This window comes from Geotrypetes seraphini, chromosome 9, assembly GCF_902459505.1.
Source record: "Geotrypetes seraphini chromosome 9, aGeoSer1.1, whole genome shotgun sequence".
Taxonomy (NCBI): domain Eukaryota; kingdom Metazoa; phylum Chordata; class Amphibia; order Gymnophiona; family Dermophiidae; genus Geotrypetes; species Geotrypetes seraphini.
Genome location: NC_047092.1, coordinates 169929614 through 169947534, shown reverse-complemented (window position 1 = coordinate 169947534; position 17921 = coordinate 169929614). Strand labels below are relative to the sequence as shown.

The 17921-nt window shown below is 47.1% G+C and overlaps 2 protein-coding genes across 5 annotated transcripts in view; one reads left to right on the top strand and one right to left on the bottom strand.

The window, feature by feature from the left end:
- The window catches only part of LRRC34 (leucine rich repeat containing 34), a 39980-nt gene that overhangs the window by 17805 nt on the left and 4254 nt on the right, over positions 1–17921 (top strand). For 3 of the 4 annotated variants that reach the window (XM_033959686.1, XM_033959687.1, XM_033959688.1), the window contains exons 6-8: positions 3314–3442; positions 7256–7351; positions 14593–14747. In XM_033959686.1, coding sequence (XP_033815577.1) covers positions 3314–3442; positions 7256–7351; positions 14593–14747 — 380 coding nt within the window. The remainder of the gene's footprint in view (positions 1–3313; positions 3443–7255; positions 7352–14592; positions 14748–17921) is intronic. The other variant, XM_033959689.1, reaches the window with a different exon arrangement.
- MYNN (myoneurin) overlaps positions 14679–17921 on the bottom strand; it is a 46200-nt gene continuing 42957 nt past the window's right edge. The window contains exon 8 of the mRNA XM_033959676.1: positions 14679–15295. The gene's annotated coding sequence lies outside the window, so the exon portion shown is untranslated. The remainder of the gene's footprint in view (positions 15296–17921) is intronic.

Below are 17921 nucleotides of genomic sequence, written 5' to 3'. Positions count from 1 at the left end.
ATGGAGACAGTAGAGAGGGACAGATTTTTCAAACTTTCGAAAACTACAAGAACGAGAGGGCATTCGGAAAAATTAAGAGGGGACAGATTCAGAACCAATGCTAGGAAGTTCTTCTTCACCCAAAGGGTGGAGGACACATGGAATGTGCTTCCAGAGGGTGTGATAGGACAGAGTACGGTATTGGGGTTCAAGAAGGGATTAGATAATTTCCTGAAGGAAAAGGGGATACAAGGGTATAGATAGAGGATTACTATACAGGTCCTGGACCTGATGGGCCACCGCGTGAGCGGACTGCTGGGCATGATGGACCTCTGGTCTGACCCAACAGAGGCACTGCTTATGTTCTTATAAAGTCAGAGTCACCAAGCAACAGAGATGCCACTGGCCAGATTAGAACCCACAATTCTGGAATAAGCCCTGGTGCATTGACTGAACTAGATGAGCTGACAGAGAATAGCAAAAAATAGCGGGAAAAAACTCAGGGTAGTTATGAATGAGGGCTTCTTATATGAATGCCCAAAAGAAGCAGGTTCTGATTGAGTTGGGAGCCCAAAAGAGCAGAAGGAAAAATAACCTAAACCATTTCCCTATTCCTACACAATATGGCTAAACGACCCACTTTTGCTCATTGAATATATTGACCGCCTCCTCAAAACAAGAGCCAATGTTCAGAAGGAAATCTTCTGTATTTGTTCAGGGTAATGTCTTCAAATGGATTACCGTATTTTCATGTAGATAACGCGCACCCGTATAAAACACGCACACGGGTATAGCGCGCGGAAAACACAAATTTATGTACAGAAATTTTTATATACCGCGCACACCCGTATACTGCGCATGCTGCGCGACTCTCCTTTCGCCCGCCCCGACTCTCCTTTCGCCCGCCCTGACTCTCCTCTCCCCCTTGAAGTCCTGTCCCCACCCTGAAAGCCTGATGCCCCCCCCGACATCCGATTCACCCCCCCCGCAGGACCGCTCGCACCCCCACCCCGAAGGACCGCTCGCACGCACTCCCACCCGCACCCGCATCCCCACCCTGAAGGACTGCTCGCACCCCCACAGCCTCCCGACCCCCCCATCATGTAGAAGCTCCTACCGGTGTCCTGCTGTTTTCTCTTGGCGGTCCCGGCCCTTCCGTGAGCCCTGCGCCTGCGCTGCTTCCTCTTCCAGCGATTCGCCCTTTCTCTAACGTCAAGCCCTCTTGCCCCGCTGACTCCCCGACACGATCGTGGCAAGAGGGAGCTCAAGCCCTCTTGCCCCAGCCAACCGCGGCACCCCCGACACGATCGGGGCAAGAGGGAGCTCAAGCCCTCTTGCCCCAGCCAACCGCGGCACCCCCGACACGATCGGGGCAAGAGGGAGCTCAAGCCCTCTTGCCCCGCCGACTCCCCAACTCCCCTACAATATCGGGCCAGGAGGGAGCCCAAACCTTCCTGGCCACGGCGACCTCCTACCCCTACCCCGCACTACATTACGGGCAGGAGGGATCCCAGGCCCTCCTGCCCTCGACGCAAACCCCCGTCCCCCCAACGACCGCCCCCCCAGCCGACCCACGACCCCCACGACACCCCCACCCCCCTTCCCTGTACCTTTGTGTAGTTGGCCGGACAGACGGGAGCCAAACCCGCCTGTCCGGCAGGCAGCCAACGACGTAATGAGGCCGGATTGGCCCATCCGTCCCAAAGCTCCGCCTACTGGTGGGGCCTAAGGCGCCTGGGCCAATCAGAATAGGCCCGGGAGCCTTAGGTCCCTCCTGGGGGCGGGGCCTGAGGCACATGGGCCCAACCTGACCATGTGCCCAAGGCCCCGCCCCCAGGAGGGACCTAAGGCTCCCAGGCCTATTCTGATTGGCCCAGGTGCCTTAGGCCCCACCAGTAGGCGGAGCTTTGGGACGGATGGGCCAATCCGGCCTCATTCCATTGTTGGCTGCCTGCCGGACAGGCGGGTTTGGCTCCCTTCTGTCCGGCCAACTACACAAAGGTACGGGGAAGGGGAGTGGGGGTGTCGTGTGGGTCGCGGGTCAGCTGGGGGGGCGGTCGGAGGTTCTTGGGGGGGGCGGTCGTTGGGGGGAGGGGGGTTTGCGTCGAGGGCAGGAGGGCCTGGGATCCCTCCTGCCCGTAATGTAGTGTGGGGTGGGGGTAGGGGGTCGCCGTGGCCAGGAGGGTTTGGGCTCCCTCCTGGCCCGATATTGTCGGGGAGTTGGGGAGTCGGCGGGGCAAGAGGGCTTGGGCTCCCTTTTGCCCCGATCGTGTCGGGGGGGCAAGAGGGCTTGAGCTCCCTCTTGCCCCGATCGTGTCGGGGGTGCCGCGGTTGGCTGGGGCAAGAGGGCTTGAGCTCCCTCTTGCCCCGATCATGTTGGGGGTGCTGCGGTTGGCTGGGGCAAGAGGACTTGAGCTCCCTCTTGCCCCGATCGTGTCGGGGAGTCGGCGGGGCAAGAAGGCTTGACGTTAGAGAAAGGGCGAACCGCCGGAAGAGGAAGCAGCGCAGGCGCAGGGCTCACAGAAGGGCCGGGACCGCCAAGAGGAAGCAGCAGGACACCGGTAGGAGCTTCTACATGATGGGGGGGGGTCGGGAGGCTGTGGGGGTGCGAGCGGTCCTTCAGAGTGGGGGTGCGGGTGCGGGTGGGAGTGCGTGCGAGTGGTCCTTCGGGGTGGGGGTGCGGGTGCGTGTGAGCGGTCCTTCAGGGTGGGGGTGCGAGCGGTCCTGCGGGGGGGGATGAATCAGACGTCGGGGGGGGAACTATGTTAAAAAAAATTTGTACAACGCGCTCACGCGTATAACGCGCAAGGTTATGCGCGGTTTGTAAAAACCACGTATAACGCGCGCGTTATATGCGAGAAAATATGGTAGTTTAGCACATTTTTTGCAATACTGCTAGTGCTCATTTCAGTACGTACCAGTGCAAATGAAAACCTCCTTTTGGAATCTGACATGTATAATATATCAAAGTGTGCTGGGAATTATTGTTTTTACTAATTTTTTATTCTGTACTTAGAAGTACGATAAGTGGTATAACAAACTTTAAAGAATTTAATAATTTCAGAACATTAAAACTTTATCTTCTTTATTGATTCTTCCTGGTGTAATATTCTTCTGAACAGAAAATAATACCAGCACCACTCACTGGATGGTATGAGCTAGCAGAATAGTGGCAGTTATCTACCCTCTCTCTTGGTATCTGAGTGCACTACTTCCATGACATGCATAAGCTAGACTGGCTCTAACAGATGGGGGACCTGAACCTGAAATCCCCTTTCCAAATGAAGATGGCTCAAATTGTGGACTACTTAACCATTTTATTTTCCTTGCATAGAGGAATGAATCCCTCAAGTATCTAAAAATGACTGGAAACAAAATTGGAAATATAGGTGGGATGCATATTGCATCTATGCTGCAAATTAATTTGAGCCTTGAGGAGTTGGATCTTGGAGACTGCGACCTAGTAAGTGAAACAAAATTTTTTTAAAAAAATCAGTTATATGCAGTAAAGTGAAATTGTCAGTCTTTTGAATCTCAGGTTGTATTACAGGGTTGGAACAGCTTGATTTTGAAGTGGTATATAACCTTTTACTTCTGTCAAAAACATCTTTTTTTTTTTTTTTTAAGAATTCAAAGATGCTTTCCTTTCTTTTTATTTAAGTTTTTTTTTTATTGATTTTTTTTCATTTAACAACAAGTGTCATAAATTTTCATACAATTATCTTAATAATACACTTGATATTTCTATAATGTATTTTATACATAACATTTCTTATCTTATATTTCTTATGATTTTATATATCATATAACTGTAATTATTTTTCTTATAAAGTTATACAACATATATATTGTAATGATTTTATCAATTATTTTTTAAATTATTAACCTTTTTCCCCTCCCTTTATTACATTGTTTTCATGTAAGAATACCATCTATTAATAATATTTTATTTATAATTTATAATAAAGAGTATAAATCCCCCTCCCATATCCCCTCCTTCCCTTTCTTCTTTAACTATTTTCTTATTATGGGAAAATGAAATTCAATTATTACCATAAAAAACTTCTGTCAAAAACATCAAAGTGTGGGAATAAAGGGAAAAGCATTGGCGATAGCATATCCCTTCTGTGGATTTAGAGCTCCTTTTATCAAGCCGCGCTAGCGGGGTTAACGCGCGCAACGTTTCATCACGCGCTGGCCAAAAAACTACTGCCTGCTCAAGGAAGGCGGTAGCGGCTAGCATGACCGGCGGTTTAATGCGCGCTATTACGTGCGTTAAACCGCTAGCGTGGCTTGATAAAAGGAGCCCTTAGTTAGAATTAGGGGTATTTTGGACTCCCTTTCAATGATCTGTTCTTACATAAATGATAATAGAACCCATGATGGAATAGGGGCCATAGTGGACTTGTAACATATGACTGGAGAAAGCATTTCTAATTCTGTTTAGGTGGTCATCTGAGCACCAGTAATCTTCAGATAATGATTTGAGATAGTGGGTAAGGTACAGAAATACATTTTGGTGGAATACAATATGTCATATATTCAAAATGGAAAGAGCAATAGCAATACAAAGAGGGACATATACTAAATTTATAAAAATATGGGGGCCATTGACAAAATATTATAATGAATAAATAGTAGGATTTCTATTCTTCTTTTCTTCTTTTCAATATCTTCTTTGTGACACACATGAAGGGGAGGGTAGTGAAAATAATTTTTACACAATATGATATAATATGATATATAATATGTAATGAATGATTGGAAAGTACTAGAAGGGTGGGGGGAGGGAGAGGGGATAAAAATATGTTTAGAATATTATGTATTAGATATAAAAGTGATATTGTGTATTCATTAATTGTATTTCAATATTTTGTACACTTCATGTAAAATTTGAAAATGAATAAAAATTATAAATGAAAAAAAAAAAAGAAATATCACATAAAAGTTGATGCCTAAATCTGAAAAATACCAAAGGAGGTGCTGGCAAGATGGAAGGATGTAGATGAAGTGAAAGAACAGGGAGGTAAACTAAAGAGATATAGAAATCTACTGTAATTCGTTAAAACACTTAAGGATCGGATTCTGTAGTTGGGGCTTTTAAAGGGCTTCGATGGGGGGGGGTGTTGGGGGAACCCCCCCACTTTACTTTATACAGATTGCGCCGCTTTGTGGGGGCATTGTGGGGGGGTTAGGGGGGTTGTAACCCCCCACATTTTACTGAAAACTTCACTTTTTCCCTAAAAAACAGGGAAACAGTTAAGTTTCCAGTATAGTGAGGGGGATTACAACCCCCCCAAACCCCCCACAACGCCGCCGCAATCTGTATTAAGTAAAGTGTGGGGGGGTTCCCCAATAAAAACCCCCATCGGAGCCCCTAAAAACACTCTTTTTCTTCGGCGCACGCTTCCATCTTGCGCTCATTTGTCGGCGCACGCCTTTATCTTCGGCGGTTTTGGTGCCTAAAAAGATATTTAATTTAAAAACTTGTACTGTACTCTACTTAAACCTAGGTGGTTCACATAATACATACACAGACACAATAACAATATAAAAATAAATAACATTCACCTAAAATTCTTCAAAGGCAAATACATAATACAAAAGATTTCAAGAAAAAGCCTCTGTTGTCTTTAACACGCTCTTAAATTTCTGAATATCAGAAAGCACTCTAAGCGGTCCTGTCAAATTATTCCACAAAAGCACTCCTGCCACAGAAATTATTGAAGCTCATATTTTTGCATAGTGAACACTAAGGCCCGGATTCTATAAATGGTGTCCCGATTGTAGGCAGCGGTAGTTGTCCTACCGCTATCTAACCAGCCAATCGGGACGCATGTTTCTGGAAAAAAAAGGTCCCAAGGCAGACCGCCTACATTGGAGGCGCCTCTGGGAGCCTAGGGAAGCCCGCAAGCCCGCCTAAGTTCACCTAAGGCTAGGCGCGGGTGTGGTTTGGGCCCAGAAGTAGCCTTAGATGGACCTAGGCAGCCATATGCATCTCCCTAGGCCAGCAGGAGACGTGTACAATGTAGGCCAGCAAAATGCTGCCCTACATTGTAAGTAGGCGCAACTGCTGAGCTCATCGCGGCAAGGGATCTCCCTGGCGTGATAAGTTCAGCAGGTGCAGCCGCCCGTCCTGCCCAAACAATCGCTGGACCCCCCACCCCACCCTGAATGAAAGCGGCAGGAGGGATGCCCAATCCCTCCTGCCGGAAACCCCCCCCATCCTCCTCCCATTTTGTACTTCCTACAAGACCATTCTCATGAATAGTTGAAAAGGGCAGCATTGCTTAACAATCATTATATCCATTCATAATAGTCAATATTCTTTTACACATAATTCATTCAATCTATATTATAGATAGCTAAAGAGAAAGCAAGGTATACAAACTTTTTTTAGTGACCAGAAGAGTAAAGGCTGGGTTGTAAGATTAAGAGGAGATGAAAGGTGTCAGGTCAAAAGCGCGCCAGGACAAAGACACGCACAGACAACTGAGCGCAACGTGGAGCTGCACGCCGAAGAAAATGACTGTAGATTGCGCCGCTTTGTGGGGGCATTGTGGGGGGGTTAGGGGGGTTGTAACCCCCCACATTTTACTGAAAACTTCACTTTTTCCCTAAAAAACAGGGAAACAGTTAAGTTTCCAGTATAGTGAGGGGGGTTACAACCCCCCAAACCCCCCACAACGCCGCCGCGATCTGTATTAAGTAAAGTGGGGGGGGGGGGTTCCCCAATAAAACCCCCCATCGGAGCCCTTAAAAACACTCTTTTTCTTCGGCGCGCGCTTCCGTCTTGCGCTCATGTGTCGGCGCACGCCTTTATCTTCGGCGGTTTTGTCTATGAACCGAGATGAAAAGAAATATATGGAGGTAGATGAAGAAAAAGCAGAAACATTAAAACATACTTCAGTTTGCTATTCACTGAAGAAAGGATGGGAAAACTACTGATTTTTTGGAAGAGGTAGATATGGTGGTGGATTTAACGCTGTATGATTTAGAGGGATGTCTGTACAGAAAGTGGAAACTGGACAGACTTAGGTCCAAACAGGGTATATCAAATGGGGGGGGGGGCCCTTTTATTAAGGTGCGCTAACTGATTTAACACCCACTAAATGCTAAGGCATCCATTATATTCTATGTGCGCCGTAGCATTTAATAAAAGGAGCCCATGATGTTAAAAGAGCTCAGAGCTTCATTGTACAGGGTTATTTATAGTCTATCTTTTGACATCTCGCATGCCCTAATGTGTTTAATCAATCAGTTTATTTCTTTTCAGGATACACAAAGTTTAATAGCATTGACTACAGTGCTAAATCAAAACAAAAACATCCTAGCAATTAATCTAAACCGTCCCTTATTGCACAGCCTACAGGTACGTACTTTCTAGAGGAGGACACACACACACAAAATAAAACTACAGCTGAGATATAGCCTTGGCAATATGGACTGGAATAATTGAGCAAACTAGATGGGACAATTTGGATTTTTCTTCCGTTCTCTATTATTCCATTTTATAAGGCTAAATTTCTTGTATTGCTATGGGATAGAATGTTTTAGTTAATGTTGTAATACATGCCATTCAGCTCTCCTTTCTGGCCCGGTCTTTTCTACCTGCTGTTGGGTTTTCAAACACAGAAGAAACGCATCCTTTTAGTCAAAATCCAACCCTCAATTATAATAATTCAGACAAGGAGAGTAAAAATGAGGAACTTGATTTAATTAAATGAGGAAAATAACTCGAAGGCACATTTGAGCCAAATATTATCATTACATAAAATGATCATTATATTTCCGTTAACCCTGTTTGTCTGAATTGCTGTTGGGTTTTCAGCATCAATGGCCTCAACAGTGAAGCATTCAGATTGGCGAGTGGTCAGACCTAGATGCTCTAACATTGGCACTCGGCATAATCAACAGCAATCTCTGTCTAAAAAGTAACCAAAGGCAAACAACAAAAGCCCAAAGGTTCCAGTCGTAAAAGGAGAGTCCCAAAAAGAAGCAGAAACGGTGGAGTCCAATGTCCTTGACGTAATATTTATTGTAACGAGCAGCTGACCCAAAAGTTGGCAGTGGACCCGACACGGTCCTTCTTTCAGCTAACACATGCCTTCCTCAGGGGTCCAGGTCAGTATGCAAATGATGGATATAAGGAAGTGGATATAAATATAAGTAAAAAACCTTGCTTGAAACAAAACCGGAGCAAAAATATGTGTGCGTCTGCTGTTCAGATTAACCAATGACAGCAATATCACAGTTGTAACATAACCGGGTTGAAATAACCATTGAGGTTAGACTTCAATACTGTGAGGTAACAGCAAACTTAACAAAAATGTGTTGTTTCAGAAAAGAAAATATACACGAGTCATTTTTAGACATGAAATTGCTGTATTTGTCTCATTTGAAGGTCCATACAGACCTCAGGTCTCAGATATTTAAAAAATGCTTTGCAACTCTCAAATTTTTCTAGCCTGCTGTCTCTTATATTACCGTATTTTCGCGGATATAACGCGCACCATTGTAAAACGCGCACAGGGGTATAGCGCGCAGAAATCACGATGATATGTACAAAAACTTTTCTATACCGCGCTCAGGCATATAACGCGCATGCTGCCCGACTCTCCTCTGGCCACCCCGACTCTCCTTTCACCCTCCCCGACTCTCATCTGGTTGCCCCGACTCACCCTGACTTTCGGTGCACTGCCCCGACTCTCCTCTGGTTGCCCCGACTCACCCTGACTTTCGGTGCACTGCCCCGACTCTCCTCTGGTTGCCCCGACTCACCGTTCACCCGCCCTGACTTTCGGTGCACTGCCCCGCCTCTCCGTGCCTGTCCCCCTTGAAGTCCTGTCCCCCCTTGAAGGTCTGCCTGTCCCCCCTTGAAGGTCTGCCTGTCCCCCCTTGAAGTCCTGTCCCCCTTGAAGGTCTGCCTGTCCCCCTTGAAGATCTGCCTGTCCCCCCTTGAAGTCCTGTCCCCATCCTGAAAGCCTGATGCCCCCCCTCGACGTCCGATTCTTCTCCCCCCTCGGCAGGACCACTCGCACCCCCACCCCGAAGGACCGCCGACTCCCCGACAATATTGGGCCAGGAGGGAGCCCAAATCCTCCTGGCCACGGCGACCCCCTAACCCCACCCCGCACTACATTACGGGCAGGAGGGATCCCAGGCCCTCCTGCCCTCGACGCAAACCCCCCTCCCTCCAACGACCGCCCCCCCCCAAGAACCTCCGACCGACCCGCGACCCCCCTGGCCGACCCCCCCACCCCCCTTCCCCGTACCTTTGGAAGTTGGCCGGACAGACGGGAGCCAAACCCGCCTGTCCGGCAGGCAGCCAACGAAGGAATGAGGCCGGATTGGCCCATCCGTCCTAAAGCTCCGCCTACTGGTGGGGCCTAAGGCGCGTGGGCCAATCAGAATAGGCCCTGGAGCCTTAGGTCCCACCTGGGGGCGCGGCCTGAGGCACATGGGCCAAACCCGACCATGTGTCTCAGGCCGCGCCCCCAGGTGGGACCTAAGGCTCCAGGGCCTATTCTGATTGGCCCACGCGCCTTAGGCCCCACCAGTAGGCGGAGCTTTAGGACGGATGGGCCAATCCGGCCTCATTCCTTCGTTGGCTGCCTGCCGGACAGGCGGGTTTGGCTCCCGTCTGTCCGGCCAACTTCCAAAGGTACGGGGAAGGGGGGTGGGGGGGTCGGCCAGGGGGGTCGCGGGTCGGTCGGAGGTTCTTGGGGGGGGGCGGTCGTTGGAGGGAGGGGGGTTTGCGTCGAGGGCAGGAGGGCCTGGGATCCCTCCTGCCCGTAATGTAGTGCGGGGTGGGGTTAGGGGGTCGCCGTGGCCAGGAGGGTTTGGGCTCCCTTCTGGCCCAACTACACAAAGTACGGGGAAGGCGGGTGGGGGTGTCGTGGGGGTCGGCCAGGGGGGTCGCGGGTCGGCTGGGGGACGGGCGGAGGTTCTTGGGGGGGGGGGCGGTCGTTGGGGGGAGGGGGTTTGCGTCGAGGGCAGGAGGGCCTGGGATCCCTCCTGCCCGTAATGTAGTGCGGGGTGGGGTTAGGGGGTCGCCGTGGCCAGGAGGGTTTGGGCTCCCTCCTGGCCCGATATTGTTGGGGAGTCGGCGGTCCTTCGGGGTGAGGGTGCGAGTGGTCCTGCCGGGGGGGGGGGGGATGTATCGGACGTCGGGGAGTCGGCCGGGCAAGAGGGCTTGGGCTCCCTCTTGCTCCGATCGTGGGTGCGGGTGGGAGCGCGTGCGAGCGGTCGTTCGGGGTGGGGGTGCGAGCGGTCCTGCTGGGGGGGTGAATCGGGCGTCGGGCGGGGTGGGAACTATGTTTAAAAACTTTTCTATACCGCGCTCAGGCATATAACGCGCGAGGGGTATGCGCGGTACGTAAAATCACGTATAACGCGCGCGTTATATCCGCGAAAATACGGTAATTATTTCTATAGCGCTACCAGACGCACGCAGCGCTGCACAGTCACAAAGAATAAGAAAACAGTCCCTGCTCGAAAGAGCTTACAATCTAAACAGGCAAGACAGACAAACAGGATGTCATGGATACGGGGGAACGGTTAATCAGCGGGCTGGGTTGGAGGGCAGAGGAGTAGGGTTAAGGATTGAAAGCTAGATTTTGAATTCTGGTAGGGATGGGCAGCCAAACATTTTGTGGCATAATTTACCCCCCCCTTTTTTTTTTTTTATTCTGGCAGGGCAATTCTATGACTTGGTATAACATATGAGGGACCGCTGAAAAGTTTTCAGCCCAACCAACAAAGTTGGGGCAGTCTCCATCAAGGGCTATACACTCAGTCCATCGATTGTCCACTTTTTTCATTCCATATTTTTTCCAATGGAACGAAAAAAAAAAGTGGCAAATCACTGGACTAAGGCCCTCTTTTACTAAGGTGCACTAAGCGTTTTAGCGCCGCTAAATCATTGTGTGCGCTAATCGCTAACACGTCCATAGGATAACATGCACACGTTAGCGTTTAGCATGTGATTAGCGGGCGCTAATATCTATCGCGTAAAAGAGGGGGTAAGTGTATAGCCCTTGATAGAAACTGTCCCAACTTTATTGGTTGGGCTGAAAACTTTTCAGCGGCCCCTCGTATTAACATAGTAAATGACAGCAGATAGAGACCTGCAGTTACCCACATCTCACTTATTGATTGGCAGGTATGCATGCTATTCTATAAGGGAGCATGTAAGTGCTGCAGTGCATAAGTGTAAGGAGGCCTACATTGCAGCCACGCTGGAGCCCTAGGCTGGGACTCAGCAGCGCCTTCAGTGGCCACCAACAAAAGTACACCAATGTGTGACTCAGCCTGGAGTCACCCTGCAGGATTTTCAAGGAACTCAATCAAAAACACAAACACAGTTGTCACATGGCAAAAATGAAACTTTACTGTTCAAAATCAAGTCAGAATGGCTCAAAGAATCAAAAATGGCTCCAAGTTCATTGTAACAAATAAATGTTCAAAGAAGAAAAACAAAAAGGCCAGAGGGCAAAACCCTTTCAGCATTCAGGATTTCCCTCCTGATGAAACAGTCCTCCCTGTGATCTGTTCCCTCACAGGGCTGCTTGTATCACAAACTTCTTTTCCCCAAGTCTACTCCACAGCAGAGCTCAGGTACATGAAGTTCACCGTATTCCAAAACAGTGTCTGTAGAATATTTGCACCAAGAATAATATCCACTATTCTTGGTGCAAATATCAAAACCTAGAGCCTCCAGCCTAAAATATATCAGGGCTGGGCACGGAGGAGTGCTATAAGTTTGCCTTTCCAAAAGCACAACAGCTTTCAAAAATTCCTCCCGGATGTAAGCAAACTTCTCCCCCCCACTCTCTCGCTTAGCTCTACTCAAATGCAAAATGACTGGGAGCAGTAAAAAGAACCCAGCCACAAAAATAAAACAAACACTCACAGTCCTGTGCTCAGTTTGAGCTGATCACCACTCCCACATCCATTGGTTCTGGAAACTCACACAGCTCCTCAGCAGGCAGCTCTCCTTGAAGTTCCATGGGAGTTTCTCCATCTGCTCCTGGTAATTCTGGAGGTGTTCTAGCTTCCTCTACCTCCATGGGTGCACAGCCATTACTCCTGCTTGAGCCAGGGAGGTCCTAAAAGTTTGGTGAGGACTGCTGGCCTTTTTAGGGGAGGGATACGCCCTGATCTATCTGAGTCAGCTGTTCTTCTCTTTGGCTCCCCCGGTGGTGGTCTAGATAATAGGACCATGGCTTGCTTACAGGTCCTGCTTTTCTCTTGCTCCCCTAGTGGTCAATAGGTAAACCACAGGGACCACGGCAGGCATGGAGCCTGACTGGTCACAACATATGGGTGCCCTCTACAATTTATAGAATGCTGTAAGTTATTTTATTATTTATTTATTTTTAAAAATGTATAGACCTCCTATATCTAAGCGGTTTACATTGTATAAACATTTATGAAATGTATCACAAACAAGTTGCAGGTCCATGTGGTGTACTTAGGTATGCCAGCTTATGACTGCCATAGATGTGGTGTAAGTGGATAAGCCTACATGTAGGTTCTCATCCTTTGGGTTACTCATTTTACTTTAGACCTCTTATTTTGTAAAGTTTAAATGAAGTAAGATGAGAGTCGATCCACTCCTGCTTTGCCAGGAGTGGATAACAGTCTCTTGACACCAAGATGCCATTATTTTTAAGTTCAAAGAGTTTTATTGAATTTTAAGAATGACATTAACAGAAAAAGAGATATCTTCATTGAATGGCACTAAGCATGCAGCATTGAGGTGCCACATCATAGAGGGCAATTATGAGGGCAGTTTCATAACTTGGCTCCAAGATGTAGGCACCACAGTGGGGCATGCTTAATGCGAATTCTATAAAGGCACTTGGGTGCACCTAAGCTGTCATAAAATACTAGTGCAAAGCTGAAATGTAGGCATGCCCACTTACAAGACAATGGGTGCCATAAGTTGGTACATCTTTCTATACCGCAAATTTCAGCTAGGATTCAATGCGATTTACCACAAGATTAAGAACTGAAAATATTTTCTAAGTTGCACGTATTACTTGGTGCTATGCTCATTCCCACCCATGCTCTACCCACTTCCACTCCTATCCCCCTCGCACTTATACAGTAAGACTCAAATTCTATAAAATATTCCTAAAGTTAGCCACCTGGATCTGCGCACCTAGCCAATCTAGGCACCTAACTTGCACCCTGAAAAGCCACCGGAAAACCGCCTGTTTACGGCTTTCAATACCTGGCTTCATAGAAACTCAATATGCTGTTATAGTTAATATATATTTATTTTATTAACAATCAATAACAGGTTAGAAGAACAAATCTTTACAGCATGTGGAGTCGTACTAGCGGCTGCCGTGCGGCAAAAGCCCCGAAGGCCTTTAAATCTCTATGGGTTTCGAGGCAGTTACTGCAGCGGCAGCCGCTAGCCTGGCTTTGTAAAAAGGGGTGGGAGCCATTAACATCCTTTTGTAATGATTAAACGCCATTTTTCTATTGAAGTATACACCAGTTATTGTAGGGAGGGGGGAGGGTATTATATTTTATTGTTCATTTTATAAATTATTAATGAGTTTGATGAGAGGGATGAAGGATACATATTTGTATTTTAAGATATAATAAGAATATCAAGTGATATTTACTATGTTACTGTTTTGATATTTGTACACTTGATGAAAGTTTGAAAATGAATAAAGATTAAAAAAAAAAAAAGGGGTGGGGGGTGGGAGTTAATTATTTAAAAAGCTTAATTAATGTTGATAACAACCATGATGTATTGTTTTTAATTACTTCGTATGTTGATTTTGTAGGTGGTCTATACATTTAAAAAATAAATACATAAATAAATAATTGACTTAAATTAAAATGAATTGGTTGTTAGGCAGGTGCCTAGTCCAAGGTGCCCACCAGAATGTAGGCATGGTTAGGGGGCGGATCGTGGGCACGTTTTGCATGTAGGTGCCAGTATGCGCCTAACTTAGGCACCGGTATTTAGGCCAAGAAAGCCTTGGCATAAATAGGGTGCGGCTAAGGTTTGGACGCCTGAGTCTACTTTAAGCATTGCTGACACCATTGTATAAACGGCGTCTAACATAAGATTGACGCGTGCTTTTTTGCCGCATTCCTCAGGCACCATTTATAGACTCGGGGCCTAAGTGACTGTGGTATGTTCATTATAGAAAGCGCCTAGCACTTACGGGCTTAAACCGCCTTGAAGCCTGATGAGGCGGGATATGAAACTTTAAATAAACTTGTAAAACTTAACCGGCTTCTCTTGCGCGTGCAATTGTTTCTGTTCTGTAACATAAAGGCACACTTAAGTGAGGGGATAAGAGCAAAGAAGGTGCATTTTTCGTAAAAGGTGCGCTTTCTATGTATACATGCGTAAACCATCATGCATGTGCAAAGCATTGTGCACGCGCACACTATCGGGAAGGAGTGCGTCTTTAAGAAGAGTGGGCGCTGTTATCGGCGAATGACATTTTGTCACAAATGACAGCTCGTCCCTAAATTCCGGTGCATAAAATGTTATTAGGTAGGAAGGCAGCCAAGCCGAGAATTTGTTCACAAAGTAGTTACAGTGTATAAAAATATTGTCCTTTTTTTTTCCAGGAAGAAACAACAGATCACATTGCTTACATGCTTAGAAGAAACAGTTTTCTTCGAGAGCTGCACCTGAGTAAACATGGAATGACAGATTATGGTGTTAAGTGCCTATATGACGCTTTGCAGGAAAATGCCACCTTGCAATACCTTGATCTCAGCTGGTAAAATTTTTTCCCCAATTCTTTATTTCATGAAAAGTTTGCTACTCTTTAGATTTAGGTTAGTACAGACATGTCAAACTCTGGCCCGCGGTGTGCTGAAATTTGGCCTGCATCATCTCGTACCTCCACTCACCAGACTTTAGATTGTTAGCCCCAGAAACTGCTGTTCTTCACATCGTAGCCAGATGCCGCCAGAGCCTTACCACTACGCTCCTCAGAAGGCCCAATGCCTTCCACGCTTTTTCACCACTTCCGCTGGCTTCGTAGCTTTTTTTTTTTTTCTTGGCTGTGCTTGGAACAGGAGGCGGCGCAGAGGCAGATGCTGCTGCTGGAGTGGTTTCGGCCATATCAAGCAGCGATCCCCTGATGTCGCCAGTGTGCCGCGGCACATCAACCAGGCGCGAGATCCCATGAAGACGATCAAAGATAGCAGCAGGGGAAAAGTGGCAGAAATCAAGTGGCACTCCCAGCACACTGCACTGCACAGGCCCACTACAGGCAGAGCTTGAAAGCATCGAAACAGACCACCACAGTAAGATTCCAGAATTCTGCCGTTTAAAAAAAAAAAAAAAAAAAAAAAATCTATATTAAGTTTTCAAAGCTAACAAAAAATGCAAAACAATATACATACATATGTTAATAATCATAATAAGCACTTATAATCAATCAATAACAATACAGAAAAAATAAAAAACCCTCTCCCATCCAACATTTTCCATCAGAGAATAAAACCAAATAAAAGAGATACCCCCCTCACACCCTACCCTGGATGTGTGTGTGCTAAAACAACGGAAAATAAAAGACAATAACAAAGCCATGTCCGGGTGGTTTAATTAGAGAAAAAATAAGGATCGATCAAACTAAGATTTAGGGCTTCTTTTACTAAGCTGCGTTAGGGCTTTAATGTGCGGAATAGCGCGCTCAATGCTGGCGCATGCTAGACGCTAACGCCAGCATTGAGCTGGAATTAGTTCTAGCCACATAGCACGGGGTTAGCACATGCTAATCTGTGTGCGCTAAAAATGCTAGCGCACCTTAGTAAAAGCCCTAAAATTAGAAGAATAAAATAACATAAAATAGTAAAAATAGAGCAAAAGTAGGGTAAAAATAATAAGGGCTCCTTTTACTAAGCTGCACTAGCGTTTTTAATGTATGCAGGAAATTACCGCGCGCTACGCTTCTAGAACTAACACCAGCTCAATGCTGGCGTTAAGTTCTAGTGCACATGGCAATGTAGTGCATGCTATTCCGTGCATTAAAGCCCTAGCACACCTTCGTAAAAGGAGCCCTAAGAAAAAGTAAAACAAAAATAGCAAAAGGAGACCAGAGCCTGGGACCAATATGATTGGATAATGACCAGACAACAAAAGGTAGACAAAATAATTTGTTTTCTGTTTTGTGATGACAATATGTCAGATTTGAAATGTGTATCCTGCTAGAGCTGGTGTTAGACAGCAGGCGTGAACTAGGACCTAAAAGAGAGGAAAAGTCTTTTTTATTTATTTTATTTATCTCACAGAGCCGGCGTGGGGTTAGAGAGGTTGTAACCCTATATAGTGCTCCCCCGAGATTCGCAGGGGTTCCATTCCAGGAACCCCCATGAATACGGTTTTTCATGGGGGAGCCTGAAGAGGGCCGCAGGAGAGCAGCTAGAGCGCCGCGTGTGCAGGAAATCACTCGCGGTACGCTCCGACTGCCTCTTCCTGCACTAAATCGGGCCTTATCCAATCAGGAGCTGTGTGTCAAAGTAGCTCCTGATTGGATAAGGCTCGACTTCATGCAGGAAGAGGCGGTCTGAGCATACCGCGAGTGATTTCCTGCACTCGCGGCACTCCGGCTACTCTCTCCTGCATCTCCCACTGCCCTCTTCTGGTCAGTGGATCGCGGTCGGAAAATACCGCGAATGACCGGGATCGCAAACCGCCGACCGTGAACAACCGGGGAAACACTGTATTTCTACTAAGACTAAGGAGTCCTTTCATTAAGGTGCACATTTAGTGCGCGCTAAATCGATTAGCGTATCTTTATAAAAGAACCCCTAAGTATCTTAATAAAAAAATTTGGTCCGCGACTTAGACTTTTTTTTCAGATTTCGAGAGAACGTGAACTCGCAGGCCTTGAGCATGCGCAGATGCTCAAGGCCCAGCAAGAAGAGGAGGCTGATCTTCGGGCACCGGCACCAACGCACAGGACATGCCAGTGCGGGTGCCCAGGCCCAGATGACTGTAAGAAGCGGTGGGGGGAGGGTGCCAGATCGTGGGGGGGGGGGGGATGGTGCCCAATCCGGGGGGAGGGTGCCGGATCGCGGGGGGGGGGTGCTGGATCACGGGGGGTGCCGCTCGCAAATCGAGGTACGCTCGGTTTCCGAGGCGCCGATTTTGCGAATGTTTTGCTCGTCTTGCAAAACACTCGCAAAACACTCGTAAACTGAGGTACCACTGTATATATATATATATATATATATATATATATTAATTGCATTGACTAAGCTTGTAACAGCACTGCATATTCACTGCTGCTGCTACCGAATACTAATCTGCATACTTTTAGTACAGGAAAAGAAACCTACACATAAAAGACTATCCTTAGGCCAGTGGTCTCCAACCTTTCTCAGTGTTTACAAGAAAGCTGTGAGGGCTGCCAAAAGATTTCAAACTTCCACATGTTCCTAATTTTGTAAACTGCCTTGACCTGCTTGTTCAGACTGGGTATTAAACATGAAAAATCAGTACTAACATTGATTCTACAACACTTCAAGGATATATTTTAAAACCTCACTTCCACCTCAGCCCCTAAGCTTTGTCCCCTCACTCACTCACCACTGTGTTCTATCCTTCCTCAGAATACACTGCTTAGTCTGGCTCTTTTGAAGAGAGAAAAGTGGTCAGAGCAAATGACGTCAGCTGGAAGGGTGCAGAACTTCAGTGGGGCTGTAGGTAGAGGGACAGATAAGCAGGGAGAACCTTGGCAGCAGTTGTGGATGATTGGGCAGGCTTCCCTCTTATCTTTCAAGGACCTTTGCAACTCAATCGCTGTGATATACAGCAGCTCTGTGGAAGGGAGCATTGGTTGAGCCTGCTGATTGCACAGTGGATAGTAATGCATTCTGGGTGGGGGCCTAGGGATCTCCATGCGAACTTGGCTTGGCTGTGGAGGCAGCGGCTGAGATTCAGG